The following is a 25,939-nucleotide window of genomic DNA, read 5'->3' on the forward strand; positions in this document are numbered from 1 at the left end:
CAGCCCGGCGGTCGCCCGGGAAGCCCCGGCCCAGACGCCAGCGTCACCTCGCGCCGCCTCCGCCCTTCCTGCTTTCCGTTTCCTTCCCGCGCCTGCGCGGCTCCAATTGTTTTGGCTTTCCGGTGGGGCAAAGGAAAAGGGCGCGGTGAGCCCGATGAAGGCGGGGTCCGGCCGCGGGCACCTGGGAGCCGGCCGAACGGCCGCAGGAGCGGGCCAGGACGCAGCGGACGCGGGCGGAAGGCCGTGACGGCCCAACCCGGGAGGCGCGCGGAAGCGGGGGCGGAAGCGAGCGGCCCCGGGGTCCCCCGCAGCGCCACGCCCCCGCCGTGCGTGCGGCCGCGTGAGTTGCTCCCCGGCGGAGCGGCGCGCGGTGAGCTGGGCGGCAGGAGCCGAGGTGGGCCCGGCTGGGCGCGAGGAGGCGGGCGGACTTTGTGGGCCGCGGGGGGGGGGGGGGGGGGGCGGCGGCGGCTTTCAAACCCGGGCGCTTCCGCCGAGCGCGCGGTGTTTCCGGCGCGGCCTGCGCGGGGCTCGGGGCGGCGTCCTTCCGAGGCAGAGCTGTTTTTCCCTTGCGCTGGCCGCGTGTTCGGGACGCGGCGGCCGACGGAGGACGATCGAGCCCTTGTTTTTTTTTTTTTTTTTTTTTTTTTTTTAACTTGGCGCATCGACTGTAGCCCGGAGAAACTACTTTTCAGGGGAAGGTTGGCTCCCTCGGCCTGCTTGTGCTTCACGGTGGGAAGGGGAAGCTGCCCTTTGAAACCTGTTTGCTTTAGATGGAAGTCGCGAATTTGAACTCGATTCTCAGCTTCTCCCGATGACGCTGGCGACCGGGGAACAGACTGATCTGCTGTAGTGCAGTTGTTTTGAGTTACCGTGCGCTCTCCCTTCCCCCGGCCCCAAGCCCCTGGCCTAGTAGTTTAAGATTCCTTTTTTATAGCTACTTAAAGGAAAAGGAATACTCCTTCTCCGGGCAGCAGAGCGCTAGAATTTACTTGGTGGTCCCTCTAAGTTATCTTAACAAGAAATTAAGATAATAAAATTGAAAAGACTGCTTTGTGAACAGCTATAATAGCTTTGTGAAAACGGGGGAAAAGACCGTTCTGGTCACGTGTTGTTTGTACATGAATCTGTAAGTCTGGCTCACTGAGCAACAGCCCTATCAGCAGTGTGCTCTGACTGAAATTATATTTTCCTTCTGTGAGGCAACTACTTAATACGTTTGTTTACGTTTTGTTGTTTTTTTCTCCTCGTTACTTTTGAGTTGTGAATTCTCCAAATTTGAGTAATATAGACCCGATCTTTTTTTTTTAAATATTTATTTATTATGTATACAATATGCTGTCTGTGTGTATGCCTGTAGGCCAGAAGAAGGCACCAGACCTCATTATAGATGGTTTTGAGCCACCACGTGGTTGCTGGGAATTGAACTCAGGACCTTTGGAAGAGCAGGCAATGCTCTTAACCTCTGAGCCATCTCTCCAGCCCTAGACCCGATCTTTTATAGTTGAAAGAATGCCTTGGTTTAGTCGACGCCTTTGGGTAAAGTCCTCTGTAATCTAAGGTCCATTTGAAAAGTCAAGTCAGTTGCTTGTTTTCCCCAGTCTCTGTGATGTGGAATGCGCTACTGTCCTTTCCGTCTGATAACATTCTGCCTTATTGTTTTGCTCTTTTGTTAGTCTAGCGCTTTTTCAGGTCCTTTTAGATTAGAGCCAGAAGTCGTAAAGAGAGTATATAGCCCTTGGCAACTATGGCGTTTCCGTTGATGGTCCTTTGTAGACCGTGTGTTTCCACAGTGTTACTTCCTCTTCAGATAAGTGCTGAACGTCTCCCTTTTATATCCATAAGAGCAGTGCTGTTAATTTACAGAAACTGGTAGGAGCTGAGAGGAGTAAGAGGCGACCTAGTGATTAGTGTGGCTACCATAGTGAGCATTTCTTAGTATCTATGTCTTCGGTATCGAATGTGTTTCAGATGTTTGTTTACTTCCTAGAAACCGGAGTTCTCTCTTGAGGTAGACTGTATTACAGCGTGACCTAGGCTTGCCTTGGAATCCTGCTTCCGCCTCTTGAAACTTGGGATTGTGGGCTAGCACTACTGTGTTGAATGCAGTCTTTAAAGCCAAAAGATACCCGGTTTTCCACAGATATGCGTGCTATTTAGAAAATAGTCGGCCCACCTTCCCAGCCACATTCCTAAGACCGTTGGGGCTGAGAGAATGGTTGGTTTTGCTGCCCTAAAACAAATAAAAATCAGAGTCGGTTACATACCAGTCTTAGTTTTGCAGAGTTTGAATAAAACAGATGTTTACCAACGTGGGGTGTTAGGGCTAGAGATTGGTTTCAAGCAGTCTTAAGTGATGAAGGGTGTTCCTGATGCCTTTGTCAGAGATTTGGAGTTCTTAGGTTCTTTTGTGCGAGGGAGAGATTGTTGTGGGATTTGAAGACAGTGTACTCAATGGGAACATCTCTTCTTTCCTCCACTCAATCAGTGACAATAGTGACTATGAGTGCCTTTCACTGCAGGCAGGAGCTTCCAAGAACTTTACCTTTGTGGTTTACTTGTTTATTTGTTGAAACATTGGGAATGCTAAACAATCACCCTACTTATTACTGAACTATAGCCCCAGCCCTTGGTTTGGTTTTTGTGACAGGGTCTTCCTGGGTAGCTCAAGGTTGGCCTGAGCTAGATGGACTCCCCAGCCTATTGAGGGTATGCTCAGCATCAAGTTTTTAGTTTTGTTTTTCTGTAAGGAAACACATTTTAGTAGTTACAATCAATGTTAAGGGGTTCTGCCCCTTGCAGCTCTATATAAAAGTGCACTTACATAACTTGGGGTATTAGGAAGGACAGTTGATTTAAGCACTATTAATGTACAGAGCAGTTCTTGGTTCTCTTGTCTGAAACTGTCTTCTCTTGTGGCTGGAGAAACTGACTTCAGAAAATGGAGTGTTGCTAGAAAAGTTTGGGTCAGCTTTGCGTCAGTCAAGCCTGCCTCCCCCTTCTTGAGACACTGAGTAAAATGGAGGTAAAGGAGTGATAATCCAAAATGGTCCCTGTGCTCAGTTATTCTGTCGTAGGCTGTGGTAACTTCCTGATCATGATACAGCTTAGGAGCTTGTCCTTGAATTTACGGAGTGCAGATCACTAACCTGATTGAGATGTGCTCGCCTCTTCGGTTTGAGGAAGGCACACTTAAGAACAGGCTTCAGGTTTTATTAGGATAGGAGAAAGTGCTGAAATTTATTAAATTTGGTATTTATTTTTTTTTTCTGTTTAGTTTTGGAACCTGCCCTGAACTCACTCTGTAGACCAGGCTGGCCTCGAACCTCCCAAGTGCTGGGGTTAAAGGTGTGCACTACGACTTCCCAGCTCAAATTTGATAAATTATTTCTTTTACTAATTTTTATTTGAATTTTATGTACATTGGTGTTCTGCCTGCATATATGTCTGTGTGATGGTGTGGGATCCCCTGGAACAGGAGTTACAGACAGCTGTGACCTGCCGTGTAGGTGCTGGGACTTGAATCTGCATCCTCTGGAAAAACACCAACACTCCCAACCACTGAGCCATCTTGCAGTCACTTGATAAATTCTTTAAAAAAAAAAAAAAAAGACCCATCAGTTTTTTCCTCCCTCGCACCTGTTTCTTATCATAGCTCCAGAAACTCCCTTGTGTGGCGTGTGTCATTAAAGATCAAGTCGTGAGCTGGGCATGCTGGCAGGCACACTTCTCCAGCAGAGGCAGGCGGATCTCTGTGGCTTGGAGGCCAACCTGGTCTACATAACAAGTTCTTCCAGCACAGCCAGGAGTACATAACAAAATAAAGCAAAAAGATCAGATATCTTTTCTAAACATTCTCAAATTTTGGTTGTTTTAGTAACTTTAAAGGACTACCCCACTTAGTCCTCCCAAAGGAGGGACCTCTTTCAAAGAGAGGCTTGTTCAGTAGCTGTGCCATAGTGCCTCTGGCTTTAATTTGTCTGCACTGACATCAGCCATATCAAGATTAATCTTGTTAGGCTGATAAATTTCATAATTCAGACAATTATGAAAATTCAGACAAGTCTGTACAACTTAAAAACCAATTTCTCTTAACTAAAATATGATTTAGAACTGAGCATGGTGGTTCATGTGTGTGCTGTTGGCATTGGAGAAGTTGAGGCAAGAAGATCAGATCAAGAAGAACCTGGATTATATGGAGTACTCCAGGACAGCCAGACCCAGCCTGAGATACTGTTTTTGAAACACACACATTTTATCAAAGATAAAAAGAAGGAGCTGTACTTGGTACTGTGACCTTGTAACTGGAATCTCTGGGGCTGATACCATGTGGAGATTTGGCCTTTGAGAGGGGGCTACAAAGTTTCACCAGAGATTGGGCCACTAAAAGTTGTTCACAATGTGTCCAGTGCTCTGCTTTCAGCATTGTTCAAGTATGATACTCTAATCCCAGAAAAAGCAGCGGAAGAGCTCTCTTTATTCCCATTTCTATGTATGAGCAAACTGAGGTGCAGAGCTAGTGAGCTGCAGAAGTGGGCTTCCTCCCAAAGTAGTTTGAGTTTGTGTTTTTGCATGCTCATGTGTGCACGCATACACACCATTTAATACTTATTGTCCAGAATGTCTTGGATTCTTTCTAACAAATTTTCAACTTTCTATGTGACAGACACTTGCATTATTAGAAGATGGAAGCCCACTCCCTAAAGAAAGACTTTCTTTCGTCGCTGTATCATTTCTTTGAGAAAATTTTAGCTGGTGTCTTAGTATGTGCTCAGGCTAAGAACTTGCTGTCCTCCTGTTTTATTATCCTGAGTAGCTGAGATGAGCATGTGCTTCATACCCAGCTTACTCACTGCCCCTCTCTCTCTCCCTCCCTCTCTCCCTCTCCCTCTCTCTCTCTTTTCCCTCCCTCCCTCCCTCCTTCCCTCCTTCCCTCCCTCCCTCTCTCCATGTGTGTGTGTGTGTTTATGTGTTTCCAGTGTTGGGATTGCAGCCAGAACTTTACTTGACTGCACTTGCAACCTATGTTTTACTTTTGACAGGCAAATAATAACATATATTTGTGAGGTACAATGTAAAATTTAGAGATTTGTTTTTTAGTTAGGTATGTAAGTCTGAATGTGGGTATGTGCACGTGTATGTGGGTGCTCCAGGAGGTGAGAGTTGTCAGATACCAGAGGCTGTTGACATTGATGCTGGTGCTGGGAACTCCGCTTAGATCCCCAGAAAAGCAACATAAACCCTTAACCTCTGAGCCATCTCTCCAGCCCCAGCTTAATGTTTGAATGATTAAATCAAATTATTTTAATATGTTCATCACCTCAACTACCTAGGGAGATAGAAACATTTCAAGTCTATCCTTAGCGGTTTTTATGTATGTATGTATGTATGTATTTATTTTGCTGTTTGAGACCGTATCACTGTAGCCCAGCTGTATTGGTTTCTATTCCTCTTTCTCTTCCTCTGGCTGTGATCAAATGGCCCAACCAAAGCCACAGGAGGCTTCCCGGTTATAGTCCATCATGGCTGAGAGGCCACAGCAGCAGGTGTTAAGTGCATCCACGTTCAAGAGAGAGACATTGCTAGTGCTCAGCTTCCCTCCTCTCTTGTGTCCAGTCAGAACCCCCTGCCACACCTTGCCTTTGTGTTTGTGGTTTTGAGACAAATCTCTTCCTGTGTAGCTCAGGTTGGCCTCCCAAGAGCTGAAATCAGGTGAGCACCACCACACTCAGATAGTAGGGTGTTCGGTTGGTTGGGTTGTTGTTGTGTTTTTTTGGACATGGTGTCTTGAACCCTTAGGCTCAGGCATTCTTCCTGCCTTGGCTGTTGGCTGGGATAACAAGCGCTTATGTGTGCCTAAAATATTTTTGAATCTCTAACTGCCATTCTCAACATGTGTGTATATCTAGAGGAGGAATGTTTTCCTTGCACTTTTGGGGAAAAATTATTTTCAGAGCTCACTGAACCAGGAATAGCACTGTTTGAATAGGTAAGAGGTGTTAGATGAATCAATGTGTGGTGGCTCATGTCTGATATCCCAGCACTCACTGAGGCTGGAGGTTTGCTATGAGTTTGAAGCCATTTAGAACTCAGTTCCAGACAACTTGAACTATAGAAACATTGTCAAAAAAAAAAAAAAAACACCAATACCAAAAAGTATTTCAATTTTGAAAAGAAGTGTAATATGTACAATATGTACAGATAAGGTTAACTAAAATCATACTTAGTTCAATTTGCAATAATTTAAGGCTGTACTTGCTTACTTGTCTTTATGATCTAAAGAGAAAATATTCTAATAAAACATATTTTAGTCAGTAGCTGTTCATCCTGAAATACTGTAAAGACACTGTAGCTCCTGTATTCACAGCATTCAGGAATCTGAGGCAAGGGTACCCTTGGGCCAGCCTGAGCCACATAGTAAGATCCAGCTCCCCACACCACCCCCCCAGCTCATGTGTTAAAGTGCCTGCCTAGTATACAGGAAGCCCTGTATTTCCATAAACCAGATGTGGCACACCCCTTTAATCCCAGCGCAACAACAAGAACATAAACACCACTACTAAAAACAAAACTAGATTAAAACAGTGGTATGGTCAGTTTTGTGAATGGGATTCTATTAAACCAAGCCCATTCGGTTGTATGCTGCCTTTGGGATGGAGGTGTGAAGGAAATATAATACATGGTTTTTTTTTTTTTTTTGGTTTTTTTTTTTTTTTTTTTTTTCCGAGACAGGGTTTCTCTGTAGCTTTGGAGCCTGTCCTGGAACTCCCTTTGTAGACTAGGCTGGCCTCGAACTCACAGAGATCCGCCTGCCTCTGCCTCCCAAGTGCTGGGATTAAAGGCGTGCGCCACCACTGCCCGGCCTATAATACATGTTTTGAGAGTTTTTTTTTTTTTTTTTAAGCTAGGTAACTTTCATTTCTCAACAAAACCCAGAATATTTAAGTAGGTAATAAATTTTCCCTTCTCAGTGTGAACTGTTTGTTTTTAGTGGTGGACAAGTACTTGCTGGGTCTGCACATTTTACTTTCTCTGCAGAATTTCTTAAGGCAAAGAGTAAAATGCTCTCTGTGCCTGCCAATAATTTGTAGTTTGAGCAGGGCATAGTGGCACAGGCCTGTAGTCCCACTACTACTGGGGAGTTGAGGCAAGAGAATTTCAACTTAGTGGCCAGCCTTGGCAATAGATAAAGATCTCTCCAAAACAAAAAAACCAAACCCTAGCAAACCAATGCCCACATTTGGAGCTCAAGCTGACCCTATCTCACTATAAAACAGCCTGGGCTGGAGTGTCAGCAGCTTATTTTAGTAGGAGATACAAGGCCTTAGGTTTGTCCCCATCTCCCTTAGACAAGCTGACAGGTAAAGGAAAGCTGTGCTGGGGAAATGTTTTCTATACCAGCTTGTCCTACAGTTAGTTACCTGTCCACCCTTCTGCCCTCACGTTTTCCCTGCTTTCTAAGAGACTTTAAAAGTCAGCTGTAGTTTTGGCTGTGATTTGTAGCTGACAGTAAATGTACTTGGTATTTGGGAGCTTTAGTGGTTGGCAACTCTTCTCAATGCCTCAAGCATAATTAATTATTGGATTATGCTTGAGGCACTGAGAAGAGTTGCCTGCACATGGTAAATACTCAATAAAACAATAGTCGGATTCATTTTGTGTAGTGTTAATTTATCTTCAAAGAAACAGTTTCTTCAATATTGTTCAGTAAAGGATGCCAACTTCTATTGATAAGGCATGTATGATTTCTTGTTATTGCTGTGCTGAGAATTGAGACTATGGACTTGAATATGCCAGGTATGCACTCTGTGGTTATGCTATATCACCAGTCCTTTAATTTTAGATATAAGATAAAATGATATGCAAAACAGCTGCTGAAAAGAGAAAAAGGTGTATTGTCACATGGTACATAATGTAGGGTAGTGTGTGAAACTTGCTGCTATGATCAAATGCTTGAGAACAGCTTGAAGAAGAGGTTTGATTCATTGTGACTGGAGGATATGGTAGCAAAACAGCTCACATCATATAGCTCACATCTCTGGGAAGCAGAGCAATAACAGGAAGGGGCTAGGGCAAGATAAAGCCCCCTCAGTAATACCCCTTTTCTATGACCTGTTCTTCAATCAGGTCTCACTTCCACAGTTCAACCGACTCCCAATAGTCTTTCTCTAGTTCAGAGATGATCTTGTCTCTGACAAACATTTCCCTTTAGTTACTTAATATAAGTGGTTCTCACTCCAATACTCAGAGTATTTAGAGTCTTTCAGGTTTTCCTTTTTAGAGCAAGGAATTTTGTTACAGAAAATATTGGTGTTGGTGGGCATCACAGTTTGTTAATCATCCTTAGCATATACACAGCTACACAGCTCAGGTGTGGGAGTCACAGCACAACAACACCATTAAAAGATAATGTATTCATTTATGGAATGCTGCCATAGATTTCTTGGGGGGTTTTTTGTTTGTTTTGTGTTTTGTTTTTTTTTGGGGGGGGTTGGCTTTTTTGAGACAAGGTTTCTCTAACTTTGGAGCCTGTCCTGGAACTAGCTCTTGTAGACCAGGCTGGTCTCAAACTCACAGAGATCTGCCTGCCTCTGCCGCCCTAGTGCTGGGACTAAAGGCTTGCGCCACCACCGCCTGGCTTGAGGGTTTTAATACAGTATATAATAATATATATCATATTGTTACCAGGAAGAAGTCTCAGTGAATACTGAAATCCTCCTGTGTTTAATTTTCCATACACTTTTATACCCCAATACCACAGGGGGAAGAAGACAAAAGACTGCTTTAACATGATACAAAGGACAATTAGAACAGTTACTTGCTTCAATACTTTGAGACATGAAGTCATTAGCATTCTCTTGTTTAGGCAGTAAACCCATCCTAGACCAAGTATCCTGAAGGTAGCCATTCCCAAGGTCAAACCTCCTATTATTTCAAAAGAAGGAGCAGAAGTACACTTGAATATCCTGACCAGACAGGAAGTAGAGGTGGGTCAATGAGAACAGGAGAATTCTGGGAAGAAGGAAGTCCTGGTCTGCAGTCCTGTCCCAGTCATAGAAGAAACAAGATGTAACTGCCCTGCTGAATAAGGTACCAAGCCACGTAGCTAACACAGATAAGAATAATGGGCTAATATAAGTTGTAAGAGTTATGAAGCCTGAGATACTGGGCCAATCAGTTTATAACTAAAACAAAAAAATATATCCTGACCATTTTTCAGGGTGGAGTGGATCTACCTGTATGAGCCATCTTAATGTCAAAAAACACCAAGTAACCACACCCTCAGTCACAATGTGTAGCCAATTTGTTGTCGACAAGGTTGAAATAGACTTGCATTTTTGGGCCTCCACAACCTTTACACCTGTTTTTGTTACTTCCACAATTAACTTACTAGACACCTGACTGTATTATTATTAGTTTCAGCAATTGTGTAGTTTGGCCAGAAGATACATTGTGAGCTCTTTGTCACCCTAAATAATTGATACTTTGAGGAAAAGCAGTGGTTCCAATGATCATAACATAGATGTTTTATGTTAAAATTACTTTCCTTTCTGATTTTGCAGTTCAGGGTTATGAAATTTTAAATTGAGGTAGTTTGGGTAGCCACCTATTTGGATTTCCCTCTTCATTTTCTGGTTTGTAATTCCTTTGACACCACATGTTAGAAATACCAAGTTTCTAACTCCAAACATTTTTTAAATTAAACTTTTAATTCATTTGAATTTTTGCTTGTTTATAAATTGTATTATTGCTTGTTTTGCATGTATGGGTGTTTTGCCTGCATGTGCATTGTGTCATGTATATGCAGTGCTGAAGGAGGCCAGAAGAGTGCTCCAGTCCCCTGGAAATAGAGTTAAAGAAGGTTGGTAGCTGCCCGGTAGGCCCTAAGAGCTGACCCCTGGTCCTGGAAGAGCAGCCAGTGTTCTTTTTTTTTTTCTTTAGATTTACTTATTAGTGTTCAGCCTACATATATGCCTTCACACCAGAAGAGAGCACCAGATCTCATTACAAATGTTTGTGAGCCACCATGTGGTTGCTGGGAATTAAACTCGGGACCTCGGTGCTCTTAACCACTAAGCCATCCTCCCTCTAGCTCCAGTTTTTTGCTTTTATTAAGTGAATGTTATGTAGTAGAATATAGATGTGGGTTCCCCCCATTGAGTGGTGCTACTATTTCTCGATAGAACAAAATGTATGGATAAAAGCAATATAGGGAAGGGTTTGTTTTGGCTTATGGTTTTAGAGTACAGTCCATGGGGCAAGAGTTGAGATAGCTGTTGTCCTTAGGTCCACAAAAGGGAACAAGGCTCAGAAGGCTGTCGATATGACAGGGATAGCCCTCCATCCCCTCTGGGAGGCGACTTCAATGGGACAACTTTATTTCTGGGGACAAACCCTAATTTGCAGTAAGTGGCACACTCCTATCCTAGCTGGATTAGTGGGAGCATGACCCTATCAAAATGACTAGCGCACTAACCTAATTACCGTGTGGGCATCGGGGAAGAGTGTTTTCAGGGAACTATGTCAAGGGTCATCCGTGAGGTAAGTCAGGCATCCTGGCCTAGAGACATCCGCCTATGAAGGACAAATAGAGAGCAGGAAGTTTGGCTGAGGAGGGAGTCCTCCATGTTGCTGAGCTTGGTGAAAGTTCCCAGGCCATGGTAGACTGCCACCTCTGACCAGCAGGGCCTCCCACCGGTTGTCACTGCACCCCACAGTCAGGGAGCATCAAGTACTGAACACCACTGTCCTGTGACCTTTCTCCTTTCTATTTAGTATGGGAACCTCAGAGTGTTGCTTGTGCTATCAACCTTTACAATGGGTCACGTTAACTAACCCGAAATTCCTTCACAAACATATCCAGAGCTTTGTTTTCGTGGTGGTCCTAAAACTTGTAAGACAATCAAGATTAGGCATCATTAGTGATTGCCTAGCAATTCCAATATTAGTGGAGTCCCTCTTGTTTGTTTGTTTGTTTGTTTGATTTTGTTTTTCAAGACAGGGTTTCTCTGTGTAGCACTTTGTAGACCAGGTAGACCTCGAACTCAAGAACTGCGTGTCTCTGCCTCCCAAGTGCTGAGATTAAAGGCATGGACCACCACCACTTGACTAGCCAGTCAGTCTTATTTCAAATCCCATGTTGATCGTGTCTAATTTTTATGTGTACTTGGGTTTATTGGTGGTCTGTAATGCATCTTAATGTGATAGAGTCTCCAGGAGAAACTTGTTCTTTCTTCATTCAAATATTCTGACAACTTAAGTTCACACATTAAATTGGAAAACATTGTAATTTGTATAGTATTGGTGTTTTTCTGTGTAGCAGTGTTATTCTCACTCATACGCATTTCTAAAAGAAAACATGACAAAGAGCTAAATTACACACACTTGCAGTGTATATTGAGAGAAGGAGGTGTGACTGAGTGGGGGAGTGCTTGATGACGTGTTGTAAGGCTCTGGGTTCTAGCCCCAGCTCCTCAAAACAAACTGCATACTTGACACATAAATAAACAGACAAATGTACACATTAGAATTTCTTAAAGTTTTAGAAATTAATAATTTTGAATCTCATTGCTATGTAGTCTTTGTATAAATATGTCTGGAGAGTGACAACCACCGCAGAAGAGGGCATTTGTTTGAGTATTGTTTCTCCATTAAATTGCAGTCATGTGTTGCTGGCTTCTGCAATTTAAATTCTCTAAAGAACCTTAAAGTCAGCTGTTTATTCATGTGCTTATTTTCTCCAATGTTTATTTCTTGTGTGGAAGGCAAAAAGTTTAAAGTACAGCTGTTGATTTTCTGCAGCCTAGTTATTTTAAATGTTACAGACGTGAACAATTCGTTTTTCTTCTGTTTCATTTTTCTGCTAGTATCTAAAATTGATTGAAACTTCATGTAAATGTAAAGTTTATCAAAGGCTGTTGTTTTAAACATTGTATTCTAAGAGCTTGATCTATGTATTCTAACTGAACTTTTTTCTTTTTAGTTCTGCAGAAAACCTACTGAACATAAGATGTTGCAACAAAATCTACCTCCTGTATTTTTCCCTTTTATTCATGAGCTGCACAGTTGCAGATCTGAGCAGGATGTCTGGAGACTCTGTTGAAAAACTCTAGCGCAGGATGACCTAGCAAAGACTGTAAGCCTCAGGATACTTCGGATTGCGTCAGTTCTGGTTGAGTGCTACAGATAACAGCAAGTGGACGCCCTCCTTTATTTCGGAAGTATTCCTCTGACCTTCCATCAAGACGGACTTTTCTAACGTGTTCTGGGAGATATTGATGGAATGCAGTCATGTCCACTCAGGAGGAAAGGCAGGTCAATACCGAGTATGCTGTGTCCTTGTTGGGGCAGTTGAACCTGTTTTACCAACAGCAGTTGTTTACTGACATAGTGTTAATCGTTGAGGGCACTGAGTTCCCTTGCCATAAGATGGTTCTTGCAACATGCAGCTCCTATTTCAGGTGAGTAGCTGATCTTTCTTAGTTTGTAGTAACAGTCTTATTTCAGTTTTCAGTTTATTGCACTGTGTGGGCGTTGATGTGGGCAGGTATGCCGGAGCAAACGGCGGAGATCAGAGGATAACGGCCTTGCCGGATTTGGTTCTCTCCTTCCTCCTTTATGTGGATTCTGAGATGGCAACTCAGATCACCAGGCCTGCCCAACAACCACCTAACCTGTCAATAGGAATTCTTTTCAAAGTTTTTGTTTTTTAAGACAAAGTCATACTGTGTAGCGTTGGCTATCGTTAAGCTCACTATGTGAACCAAATTGGCCTCACGGAGATCTGCCTGCCTCTGTCTCCCCAGTGTTTTTACTCGGTACTTGTCAAAGCATTTCCTTTAAGGAACAGATGAAGTTTTTACAAAAGTATTAAATACGTGAAAATTGTTGAAATTGACTATAGTTTTACTTTGGGGTGCTATATTCAGTATACTGTTTTTTTTTTTTTTCTTGAAAAGAAAAATGAGATTTACTCTTATTTTTTTAAAATAGTGCATTTAGAAAATCATGGTTGTTTATAAACTGAAGAGTTATGTAACAGACTCATAATTTTTAGGGGCTAGTTGATGCTGTTTAGATGCTGTCATAAACATTAATCACAACAGAAACACCACCTTAAGGGAAATAACTTGGATAATTATTCTTTTGGTACCCCCCAGCCTTACCAGACTCCATGCAGTGCCGATGACAGTGTCGGTGCTCTCTGTGTCTTAGAACCTGGAAGTTTATAGAGTTGTGCTCTTTAGAAATAATAAGCATTTTTTTCCTTTTTTCGAGGAGAAGGGTTTATTTTAGCTCACAATTCGGGGTTACAGTCCATTGTAGACAAATAATAAAAATTAGAACTTTCAGGTTTAAGGTTCTTGAGAATAGCAACTAAGGTAAAGAAATTGCTTTTTGCTCTCTGACTTTTAAGGTGAGTTTTGCTCAGTGTTTGAAAAGAGGCAGGATGAGTAAGATAAATTAAATGTGGGCTAAGTATTTCTGCTACAGGAAAATTGCCTCTGCTGCCTATTTGTGGCAGCTGTAGCAAGGCAGACTAAATGGACTTTGAAGATTGATTTACCTAAAAGTGAAGAGATGGCACATTCCTCAGCGTGGCGTCACCAAGCCAGGGCCTGGATGCCAGTTGCCTGTGCAGTGCCAGCCACTTTGGTTTCAGTTTACGGTGTGGGTTTTCATGCAGTTTCAGACACTGCTTTTCCTCTCTGTTACAAAGCCTGTTTACAATAATCAGGTGCAGCTTTAAAACTGGAGGTTACTGAAATTTTGGTGGGTCTCAAGTGCAGACTTAGAAGCTATACATTAAAGAGCTTTGTACATGACTGAATATGCATTCTGAGACTGGAACGCAAATCTTCAGATTCACCCACCATCATCTGACCCCATGGAGCCATCGCTGGAATGATGGTCTTCTACCAGTAGGAATTCTTTTAAACGCTAAAGTTTTCATTTTCGTTTCTTAAGATTGTGTTGCTTTGACAGTTCTTGAACTCACTATGTGGACTAGCAAAATAACTCGGCAGGTAAAGACCCTTGCTGGCCAAGCCTAAGGACCCGAGTTCAATCCCTGGAACCCACAAAGTGTAAGGACAGAACCAGCCCCTCCAGTTGTATGCTGGCTTCCACACATCAACTATTGTACACGCACACAGCATGTTGTTTTGGCAGCCACAAAGTTAATGAAGAAAAAAATGAAACCATAATACAGAAAATGTTAGTAGCATTTGTCTTGCATAGTCATTTACTCTTATTTTTTTTAATAGTGCATTTAGAAACATGGTTGTTTATAAACTGAAGAGTGCTTGTAAACTGAACAGTGCTCATCATTTTTGTGTTTCAGACCCACTGTCTTGGCTGGGGTAAAAATTCAGGGCTTTTGGTTCAGCAAATGGATGTCTGAGTTTATAAGCTCTCTCTTAATGACTTAATCGCAAACTGGTTAGCCATTGTTGGGAAGAGCTCTATGCTTTTGTTATAGATTGACATCTGTATAGTCATAGAGCTACTGTTTTGTTGTCCAAGCTGGTCTCCATTGTGTGAACTTGTATGAGTCTCCTGCTTCAGCATTATTAATAAGTGAGCAAGTTATTTAGTGTTAAGTTAACTTTGAAGTCGTCTGATATGGTACCAGAACTATGCAATGCCTTTAATCCCAGCACTTGGAAGGCAGAGGCAAGCGGATCTATGGGTTACATAGAGAAACATGCATGTGTGCTCCTTCCCCACACATACACAAAACTAAGCAAGAGAAATTCAATTAATATTTTTTGTGTTATGGCTTTATTTTTTTCTTCATTAAGTTTGTGGTTGTAGCAATAGCATGTTGTTTTGTTATGTAAATTTTAATCACATTTGTTTATTGTGTGTAAAAGTTCAGAGTACAGCCTGGAGGGGTTGGTTCTCTCTTCATTTTGGGGTTCCCAGGTATTGAACTCAGATTATTAGGCTTGGGGAGCAAGGTTCTTTATCTGCCAAGTCATCTTGCTAGTATTTTCAATACTATTTATCAAGTTATTTATCTGAATTAAGATTTTTGAAAACAAAGCAGCATTAATCTTTCATTATACTGTAATATTACAATTTTAAAGGTGGCAGGTTTTTTTTTTTTTTTTTTTTTTTGGCTTTTTGAGACAGGGCTTCTCTGTGTAGACTGTCCTTGAACTCACTGAGATCCACCTGCTGCTGGGATTAAAAGCATGCACCACCACCACCCAGTACAGGCAACAAACAGTACTTTCAAGGCTTCCATTACATATAGTAGCTAATTCCTTTCATTTATTTATTTTGTGTGTACAGGTGTTTTGCCTGCATGTAAGTTCAAAACATGTATGTTTGCTTCTCATAAAGGCTAGAGAAGGGTTTTAGATCCCCTGGAACTGGAGTTGTAGATGATTGTGAGCCACCATGTCAGCACTAGTGATTGAACTCAGGTCCTGGAAAACCAACTAGTCCTATATAGCCGTCACTCGATCCACCTGTTTGTTTACTGTGTGTTGCTGTTCTACCTGCACATGTCTACACTACATGCATGAGTTACAGACAGCTGTGAGCTACAATATAGGTGCTGGGAATTGAACGTGGGACCTCTGGAAGAACAGACAGTGCTCTCAACCATGGGGTCATCTCTCCAGCCCTCAAGCCACCTTTTACAAGTTTAGATTTTATGTGTATGTTTGTCTGCATTTAGTGCCAATGGAGGCCAGAAGAGGGTGTTCGATTCCCTGGAACTTGAATCATACATGGTTGTGTGCCATTTATGAATGCTGGGAATCGAACCCAGGTCCTCCAGAAGAGCAGCCCGTGTTCTTAACTAATGAGCCATCTCTCCACCATGTAGTTCCCTTCTTTAGCTTCCATGATTTTCCTAAAGCAACCACTTAATTATTGAGTACATAGAATAGTCGGGTACGTGTGTATCATTAAGATCTTATTTTTGGACTAGTTTTTTAGCCACAAGAATTTTTTTTCCTTATGTGTCTTTTCATTGTACTGAATAGATTATAGTATATGCCTTAATAATACATCTTTCTCAAGTATTCTTAGCGTAATTCTGCCTTCAGAATTCAGGATTGTTACATACACAGCTAATTCTGCTTTTTATTCTTTTTATGTTTCTGTATGTGGCATTATTATTATTATTATTATTATTATTATTATTATTATTTTGATTTTTCAAGACAGGGTTTCTCTGTAGCTTTGGTGCCTGTCCTGGAACTAGCTCTTGTAGACCAGGCTGGCCTCGAACTCCCAGAGATCCGCCTGCCTCTGCTTCCCCCTTCCGAGTGCTGGGATTAAAGGCGTGCGCCACCACCGTCGGGCTTGTGGTATGTGTTTATTGTATGTACGGGAGTATGCGTGCCAATGTATGTGTATAGGTCAGGGCATAGGCCTCGGTGTCAGACTTAGCCTCCCATTTTGCTTGAGACAGTGTCTCCTTGTTTGGCACTAATAAACCAGCCTTGTTGGGGATTCTCCATCTCCTTGTAGAAAACTCAGATTACAGATGTGACTGGGCCTGCCTTTAATGGATTCTGGGAATTTGCATTGAGATCCTCAGTATTTGGGCAGCAAGCATTTTATCCACTAGCTGTTTCCCCAGTCTCAAAATTCTGCTTTTAAAGTACCTTGTGTTTTTCCTTTGTAGTTTGTTACTCAAATAGTAATTGTATCTTGGTAACATTGACTTATTGATTATTTTATACTCAATGATTGAGTTACTACTTGAGAATTACTCAGCATTCTATGGCTCTTAAGCTAATTACATAATTATGTAATTCGTCATTTGTTTTTTCTTTTTTTTTTTTTTTTAAGCCAGCTAATAGGGCTTAGTTGAGTAGGGTATTTGCCACCAAGCCTAACACCTGAGTTAGATTCTCTCGAACCCACATAGTGGAAGAAGACTGGCCCACAAGTTGTCTTGACCTACACATGCTCACCTTGGCACATACCCACACAGTCAGTCAGTAATTTTACATTTTTTAAGTGTCCATGGTCACATTGGCCAGACATTTGCTATTTTTGGTGTTTAGGAAGCAGTCACTTTACAGAAGGATTCTCACTGTCGTCTGTGTGCATCAGTTGTTCCTGGCCTTAGGCCCCTGCTGGTGTGAATGTAAGGAGCACTCATCTTGCACTGCTGCTCAAGAGCTCTTGTAAGTCTTTCTCAGGTTTGAGTTCTCTCTCAGACAAGTGAAGCTGGTAGCAATAGACATGCTGGGTGTCTTTTCTAAGAACACTGTCCTGACTCAGTCGTCTTTGTGTTCGTCCTTTAGCTTCGATAGGATTTCTGGGACCTGTGTTCCCTCCCTGTTTGCCTGGATTTTCGTATCTGTCTGCATTGCTCATTTTGTGTAGTGTTAGGGATCACTAGGAACCTCAGTTTATTTTGCAGTGTATCTCTTTTTTGAGGACGGGGCAGGGAAATACGATTTCAGCTTATAGGCCACAGTCCATCACGAAGGGAGGCCAAGACAAGGGACCTGGAGAAAGAAACTGAAGCAGAGGCCAAATGCAGGCTTTCTCTTGACCTCGTAGCTGTCACTTGTTTCTTAGAACTTAGGTAGCCACAGTGATCCTCTTGCCTTAGTCTCCAAGTGCTGGGAGTACAGGTGTAAGCTATTGTGCCTGGCCACAGGTGGATTTGTTATTGTTGTTACTATTATTTTGTATTTTATAGTTACTGAAGATTAAGCCCAGGGTATAACATAGACAAGACAGGAATTTTCCCACTGAGATACACTGGCCCTTTTAAAAATTTTGTGTTTAGGCTGGCTTTGAACTTGTCGTTCTCTGACTTTAGTCTCATTTCTCCCAGGTAGCTGCCTCCATAGTTTGAGAGGCACACGCCTCTTGGGCTGACTGGTGTTGCACGCGTCTGTGGTTCAAGCACTCCTTAATCCCTCAAACTGAATTCTACTTCATTGTTGTGTATGTGTTCTTTTGTTTGTTTGTTTGTTTTTCGAGACGAGGTTTCTCTGTAGCTGGCCTCAAACTCACAGAGATCCGCCTCCTCTGCCTCCCTAGTGCTGGGATTAAAGGCATGTGCCACCACCAACCGGCTTGTGTGTGTTTTCTAAACTGGAGTTCTTAAGTATGGTTTTCTTGATTTGGGGTCAGGAGTGGTCTTCCTTTTGTAACTGGTCAGTTTGTAGCTGAGTCATGGCTCCCATATTAGTGCCTAACCTTCAATTTTCCTCTGCTATTCCATTCTTTACTGACGATTATATCATTTCCTTTTGACTCAGCTGGTCTTCACGTATGCAGTTTAACTCACCTTTTTGCAATGATGAACTTTCTTTCTTGGCCTTAAAATTTGTTACTTATTAACATTTTTTCCAGGTATTTTGTTGAAAGTAAACAGGTAGCTTTGACTCTTATCTGCTTTCTGCCATATCCTGTTCTGTGTTCAGAAAATAGCTAGGCTTTATCAGCCTTTTGTAATGGTTTTTGTATTTATTCCTGGCATGCTCTATTTCTAACTAGATGCTTGCTCTAGTTTCATAGCCAATCCTCTAGTTTTCAACCTTTAGCTCTTGAGCTCTGTCCGTATGTAGAGTATTCATTTTAGGGAAGAATCCATCATAGTTAATCTAAGCTCACAACAGTCTACTTCGCTGTCAGATGATTTTCTCAGATGACTCTGAGGCAGCATGGGACTAAAATTGAGCCTGAGGTCTCATGTATGTTACACGTAGTGCTCTACTACTGAGCTCCCTCCCAGCCCTGCCCATTTAAAGGCCTGTGACCTGCCACTCATCTTTAGAGTTCATGCTCTGTTCTACTGCATGAACCTTATTGAGCTGTGGCCCTGAGCACATGTGTCCCATACTGTATTATCCAAGCTAGTGACTATTTTGGGACTCACTCTTTTAAACCACTGCACACAGAGATTTTTTTCTCTTGTGTATGCAGCAATATTCTTCCAGTTAAGTATACTCGCAGGCAGGCCGGCAAGGTGGCTCCGCACTTAAGCCTGACAATTTAGGGTTCCACAGGTGGAGGGACAGGACCGACTCTCAGAAGCTGTTCTCTGATCTCCACACATGCACTGTGGTCTAAGCCCTATCCTACAACACAGTAGACCTTCACAATAAATAAATGTAACAATTCTTTTTAAGTGGGCTTTTAAAAGTTTCAGTGTGAACCTGGTATGGTGGTCCACAGCCTTTAATCCCAGCACTCAAGAGGCAGAGGCAGGCAGATCTTTCTGAGTTCAGCAGTCTAGTCTACACAGTGAGTTCCAGGACAGCCAGAGGAACAGTGATAAAACAGTAATACCTCATCTCAAAAGAGTTGGTCTGTTTTCCCACAGTGTCAATAGTCTTTCCAGCATAGTTTCCTGCATATTTTTTGTAACAGAGCTGCATATTTAGAAAATTCTTTAGTGGTTTGTAAGCTTTTTAAAGGTAGAATTTACATAGTGTAAGTCCTTTTAAGTCTGCAGTCAGCTCTCTGCAGTTTTTACCACATCTTCAACTGCAAATAGAAAATACTCTTAAGAAAGAAGACCTTACAGTTGAGCAGCTATTTGTGTATTTACATTGTTTGAGGTATTACAAGTAGCCTGTGGAAGGCTGGATGAGGCTGTAGTTCAGTGAGTATAGTATGTGCCTTCCATGCATGAAGTGCCCTGTATTTGATCTCCAGACCACATGAACCAGGTGTGATAGGGCATGTCAGTATTCTCAGCACTGAAGAGAGAGGTGGGAGAATCAGAAGCAAGACCAGCCTAGACAGGCAGATTGGTAGGTACTAAATATATAAATAAAGCTAAAAAGATGTGTGTATGTTTTGGACTAATATGCCTTATTTTAAAAGGGTACTTAGTATCTTTGTTTTCGTGTGCAGAGGGTATCCAGGAGCCATTTTACTTGGATTCTGTGGGTGACAGAACTGTGCTGCCTTCTCCACAGTCTAATTTACAGCGTTTCTGTTACCTTGTGTTCATATATTCAGTTCATTCCTCCTACATCTAGGTATCATTCTGTCTCTGTATATTTGGCAATTCTTGGACATTTCATGTAAATAAACTTGTGTCTTTTGTATCTGGCTTCTTCACTGAGCAGGGTGTTTTTGAGGTTCATTTATTTAGCAACACTTCTGATTTATTGCTGACTAGTATCCCATTGTGTGACTTTGAAGAGTAAATTAATTTTGATGTCCGCCCTCAAAATGGCATAGTGGTCTTGTCTTCAGCCCTGGATTATATATGATTTTCTCGTTGTCTCTGAAGGTCTTTCTAAAATAGATACCTGAATAAACATCCTGTGTTGCCCAGCTTGTTTTATTAAGCTTGCTTTCTGTGTCCCCCTAGGGCCATGTTCATGAGTGGACTAAGTGAAAGCAAGCAGACGCATGTGCACCTGAGGAATGTGGATGCTGCGGCCCTGCAGATGATAATAACCTATGCATACACGGGGAACTTGGCAGTGAATGACAGTACCGTAGAGCAGCTCTACGAAACAGCTTGCTTCCTGCAGGTAAAGCGGGCTTCTAACCTGCTAGTGAGGTGGAGCTTATTTTATTGACTTTTTGTACATTGGTGTTTGCCTCTGTGTGTGTGTGTATGTCTTTGTGAGGGCCAGATCCCCTGGAGTTACAGACAGCTGTGAGCTGCCATATGGGTGCTGTGAATTCAACCTGGGTCCTCTAGAAGAGCAACCAGTGCTCATAACCAGAGTCATCTTACCAGGCCCGCATTCATGATAGATATATCTTTATCTGTACAGTTTTAATGTTAATTTTATATGAGTCACTTTCTGGTTATAAAATGTGAAGTGAAAAAAAAAAACAGGACTTTTTTCAGTTGGTAAATGATTTTACGGCAGGAATGTCATAAAACAAATAGGCAAGTGGCAAAATAGCAGCCACATTGGTTTAGAAATAAATACTAAGTTTATTTTCCCATTTGTTCAGGGGTAACACTGTTAAACACAAGGTCTTATCTGTGTGGATCTGAATACAGAGCCTGTAAATTGAAAATCAGTGAGCTGAGTCTGGTGGTGCACACCTGTAATCAGAGTGCCAGGAAATCAGATTCCAGGGCATTCAGAGCTTTGCATACAGTGAGGCCTGTCTTGAAAGAGATACAGAGTCATTTTCGTACTGGTTTTGTATTTTCTTATCTTTTTATTTTTGAGACAGGGTTTCTGTGTGTAACAGTCCTGCCTATCCTGAAACTCACTTTGTAGACCAGGCTGGCTTCAAACTCACTGAGATCCTCCTGCCTCTGCCTCCCAAGTGCTGGAATTAAAGACTATGCGCCATAACCAGCCAGCTCTGGTTTCATATTTTGCCTGATGCTCTTCAGAATTAGATTTCAAGTTAAGTATTGTTGAAGTTTAGAGCATTTACAGTGTTTAAAGCCTAAATTCATTATGTTTGATAGAACTCTCACAAACACATTTGGATTGCTATGGAAGATTTGATGCTAGTGATGGTTGTGAACTATATTGAGCTATTAAGTAGTTAGCTAAAATAGATGATTGATGTATTTTAGTATGATTAACTGTTCTATATTGCTTAGACTCCCTCCAGATTTTATAGGTGTATGGCTATTCCCATCATCTCTTTCTCTGCTTTGGAATAACACGTTGTACTTTGAAAACTGCTGTTTGCAGCCAGGCATGATGGCATGGCACCATGCTGTACTCCCAGCAGCTGGGAGGTAGAAGAGAACGGCTGGTTGAGGTGACACCAGCTATATGGAGCAAACCCCTGTCTGCAAAAACAAAAGAAACAAAGTTTCTACCAAGGGAGAACTTTTAGATCTCAGGAACCAGCCTTAAATAGGCATTTAGATCATTTAAAAAGCTCCTTAAATCTGAGATTGCTGTATGGGTCACTCACAGCAGCCTGAATAGGAGCGGTAAATAGGTCGTCGGGCTAGAGGAAGAAATGGAAATTGCCTAGTCTTGTAGTCTTGAAGTCTAATTTTATTATTGCAGGAAACTCTGTGTGTGTGTGTGTGTGTGTGTGTGTGTGTGTGTGTGTGTGTGTGAATGCATACATACATATGGTAGTAAAAATTGACAGTATAGGGGAGTCTGCTATGGGAAACCTATATCTCACATGAAAATAAACTGGAGGGAGCTAGACAGTGGTGGCGCACGCCTTTAATCCCAGCACTTGGGAGGCAGAGGCAGGTAGATCTTTGAGTTCAGGGCTAGCCTTGTCTACAAGAGCTAGTTCTAGGACAGGCTCCAAAGCCACAGAGAACCCTGTCTCAATAAACCAAAAATAATAAATTAATTAATCAAAAAAAAAAACTGGAGAGATGGGAGTAGCTCTCAATGTAGGATATTAGATTTAGATTCTCAGCGTTTTTTAAATTATTTTTTATTTATCATCCTTTATTCCCCTTATTTTAGGTTGAAGATGTATTACAGCGTTGTCGAGAATATTTAATTAAAAAAATTAATGCAGAGAACTGTGTTCGGTTGTTGAGTTTTGCTGATCTCTTCAGTTGTGAAGAGTTGAAGCAGAGTGCTAAAAGAATGGTGGAGCACAAGTTCACTGCTGTCTACCACCAGGAAGCCTTCATGCAGCTGTCCCACGACCTGCTGATAGACATTCTCAGCAGTGACAACCTAAACGTCGAGAAGGAAGAGACAGTCCGAGAAGCTGCGATGCTGTGGCTGGAGTACAACACAGAATCACGATCCCAGTATTTGTCTTCGGTTCTTAGCCAAATCAGAATTGATGCACTTTCAGAAGTCACACAGAGAGCTTGGTTCCAGGGGCTCCCGCCCAACGATAAGTCTGTTGTGGTTCAAGGTCTTTATAAGTCTATGCCCAAGTTTTTCAAACCAAGACTTGGGATGACTAAGGAGGAGATGATGATTTTCATTGAAGCATCATCAGAAAACCCTTGTAGTCTTTACTCTTCTGTCTGTTATAGCCCCCAGGCAGAGAAAGTTTACAAGTTATGCAACCCGCCAGCTGATTTGCATAAGGTTGGGACAGTTGTAACCCCTGATAATGATATTTACATAGCAGGGGGCCAGGTGCCCCTGAAAAACACAAAAACAAATCACAGTAAGACAAGCAAACTGCAGACCGCCTTCAGAACTGTGAATTGCTTTTACTGGTTTGATGCACAACAAAATACCTGGTTTCCAAAGACGCCGATGCTCTTTGTCCGCGTGAAGCCATCCTTGGTTTGCTGTGAAGGCTATATCTATGCAATTGGAGGAGACAGTGTTGGTGGAGAACTCAATCGGAGGACTGTAGAAAGATACGACACTGAGAAGGACGAGTGGACAATGGTGAGCCCCTTACCCTGTGCTTGGCAGTGGAGTGCAGCCGTTGTGGTCCATGACTGCATTTATGTGATGACATTGAACCTCATGTACTGTTACTTTCCGAGGTCTGACTCATGGGTAGAGATGGCCATGAGGCAGACTAGCAGATCTTTTGCTTCAGCTGCAGCTTTTGGCGACAAAATTTTCTATATTGGAGGGTTGCATATCGCTACCAATTCTGGCATAAGACTCCCCTCTGGCACTGTGGATGGGTCTTCAGTAACTGTGGAAATTTATGATGTGAATAAAAACGAATGGAAAATGGCAGCCAACATCCCTGCTAAAAGGTACTCTGATCCCTGTGTTAGAGCTGTTGTGATCTCAAATTCTCTTTGTGTGTTTATGCGAGAAACTCACTTAAATGAACGAGCTAAATACGTCACCTACCAGTATGATTTGGAACTTGATCGGTGGTCTCTGCGGCAGCACATATCTGAACGTGTACTGTGGGATCTAGGGAGAGATTTTCGATGCACTGTGGGGAAGCTTTATCCATCCTGTCTTGAAGAATCTCCATGGAAGCCACCAACTTACCTTTTTTCACCAGATGGAACTGAGGAGTTTGAACTGGACGGAGAAATGGTTGCGCTTCCCCCTGTATAGGGGAATTGAAGGGGTGCACATGCTGGACTAGTGATATCCTTTGTTAAACCAGAGGATATAAAAGGACTAAGTATGAGTACATAAAAATCTATCTTTGATACATTTTATTTTTATGACCTACTTAATATTTGCATCAGTATAATATATATATCAGTGTGTCATACAGAAAGATAATGCTTCTGTAATATGAATAGGTTATTTGATAATTGAGAGACTTTGATGTGTATCATGTGAGCATGAGAGTCTGGATTATCTAACATTGTTAGCCCTGTGTATGTACAGTCCAGAACTTCACTTTTAAAAGGAATTTCCTGTTCCTAGTGTGGTATACCAAAATTGTGCTGAGATTATTTTAGTATATGTATTGAATTCCTGTAATTCTAAAGTCCTGGAATATAGTTTTTCTAGCATAATTCAGCTGCACTTAACACTAATGTTCATGTCAGTCTAGAAACGTCTTTCAAGTCCTATACTGTTGCTGAGGAAGATCTCCTCTGTGTCTATGGTATCACACAGGGAAGCTGTGACTGCAGGACCAGTCTCACTCTTCTACTAGGTGCATGTATTCCCTTCCCACTGACTATACTTGTCCATCTAGAATACAGGTTGTCCAGTCAGCTGGTCACTTACCAGGTGCGGACTTAAATTGCTGGGCTTGCAAATGAATTGCTAGTCCCTCATTGTGCGGGTCATTGTGGAGCTTTGGTCGGTAAATGTCTCCACTTTCCATATTACATTAACGTTGGCTCATGCATATAACCACCTGCTGCTGATGTAGTTCTCCATCTTAAAAAGATTTAGAATGGATTAACCAGGTCATTACATCTTAATTTAATAATGAGCATTACTGTAGAGTGATTGTGTGTAGGTATCTCTTAGGTATGTTTTTTAACCTGATGTGTGTATGTTTGGGGGGTGGGGTAGGAAGGTGAGCTGTGCAGGAATTGTCAGCACTGAGTATGCAGGAGAGCAAACACTAGCACTGCTCAGGCATTAATCCCAGGAACCACTAGCAGCTGTGGGGCGCCACCAATGCAACGTGAGCACGGGTGCCTCGTGACAAACATTGCTGGCATGTTCAACTGCATAATGCTCTGGCACTGTATTTTGAATGACATTAATTTATTAAATAAATTGTATATAATCAGTATCTGATTTGGGTTTTTTCTTTTGTGGTGGGAATGCTCTGGCTGTGCTTTCAGTTGAGCTTTTGCTGGCCCAGCTTAGGCATTTGTGAATGATTTCTTAAATCTGTTTGATGCACACACACACACACACACACACACACACATCCCTTTCTGTAGTCCTCTTATCCAACAGTAGCTTTGGTTTGAAAATACTAAGTATAGAATTGTAGAAATGAACTTGAAGCAAATTAACCTTCATGTTTGAATTGAATAAGCTGCATAACTCTTAGTCACTTAACCAACTCAGTTCAGGTTCACTGTGGTATGGAGGCGGCAGCTTGTTTCTTTCCCAGCGCCGCCCAGCAGCTCTGAAATAATCACACTATATTATTTAAAACACTGCTTGGCCCATTAGCTCTGACTTCTTATTGGCTATCTTTTACCAATTAACCCATTTCCAGTAATCTGAGTATTGCCACATGGTTGTGGCTTACTGGCTAAAGTTTCAGTATGTTTGTCTCCAGTGGTGGCTCCATGGCTTCTCCTTGACTCTGCTTCCTTTCTCCCAGCATTCAGTTTAGGTGTCCCCCCCCCCCCCCCCCCCCCGCCTACCTAAGTTCCCCCTATCAACCATCCAAGACCATCCAAGGCAGTTTATTTATTAGCCAATGGTATTCACAGCATATAGAGGAGAATCCCACATCAGTTCTCTATGGCATTAAGGTAACTTAACAATTACTGATTCTAATTTATGAAATAAGCTTTTATAATAAAGGTGTAAGTAATAAAGTCATGTAAAAACAGTATATGTAGGGTTTGATACTATGCCCATCTTGAGATAGAGGGGTCTTTGGATATGTCTGCAGATAAGAGAACTATTGGAATCATCTGGGGGTGTTGTAAAAG

General features: G+C 42.1%; 1 protein-coding gene across 5 annotated transcripts; it reads left to right on the forward strand.

The window, feature by feature from the left end:
* The first annotated feature begins 222 nt into the window (after positions 1-222).
* On the forward strand, positions 223-25,056 carry Kbtbd2 (kelch repeat and BTB domain containing 2). Of its 5 annotated transcripts, none has more exons than XM_050132693.1 (4): positions 223-370; positions 11,981-12,458; positions 20,315-20,480; positions 22,371-25,056. In XM_050132693.1, the coding sequence occupies exons 2-4, from the start codon at positions 12,289-12,291 to the stop codon at positions 23,904-23,906; spliced, it is 1,872 nt and encodes a 623-aa protein (XP_049988650.1). In that variant the 5' UTR covers positions 223-370; positions 11,981-12,288; the 3' UTR covers positions 23,907-25,056. The 5 variants fall into 5 exon arrangements, with proteins under 5 accessions (XP_049988650.1, XP_049988649.1, XP_049988653.1 ...); XM_050132692.1 differs by having other exon boundaries at positions 246-394; XM_050132696.1 differs by lacking the exon at positions 223-370 and adding an exon at positions 717-1,126.
* Positions 25,057-25,939: the final 883 nt, after the last annotated feature.

This window comes from Alexandromys fortis, unplaced genomic scaffold (assembly GCF_014885135.2).
Source record: "Alexandromys fortis isolate MF-2015 unplaced genomic scaffold, M_Fortis_MF-2015_v1.1 scaffold_446, whole genome shotgun sequence".
Taxonomy (NCBI): domain Eukaryota; kingdom Metazoa; phylum Chordata; class Mammalia; order Rodentia; family Cricetidae; genus Alexandromys; species Alexandromys fortis.

Bases quoted from the DNA above. Each gene is read 5' to 3' on its own strand.
- Kbtbd2 (XM_050132693.1), top strand. From the start codon at position 12,289: ATGTCCACTCAGGAGGAAAGGCAGGTCAATACCGAGTATGCTGTGTCC. The intron at 12,459-20,314 runs GTGAGTAGCTGA...GTGTCCCCCTAG, and splicing joins ACATGCAGCTCCTATTTCAG to GGCCATGTTCATGAGTGGAC. The intron at 20,481-22,370 runs GTAAAGCGGGCT...CCCTTATTTTAG, and splicing joins AAACAGCTTGCTTCCTGCAG to GTTGAAGATGTATTACAGCG.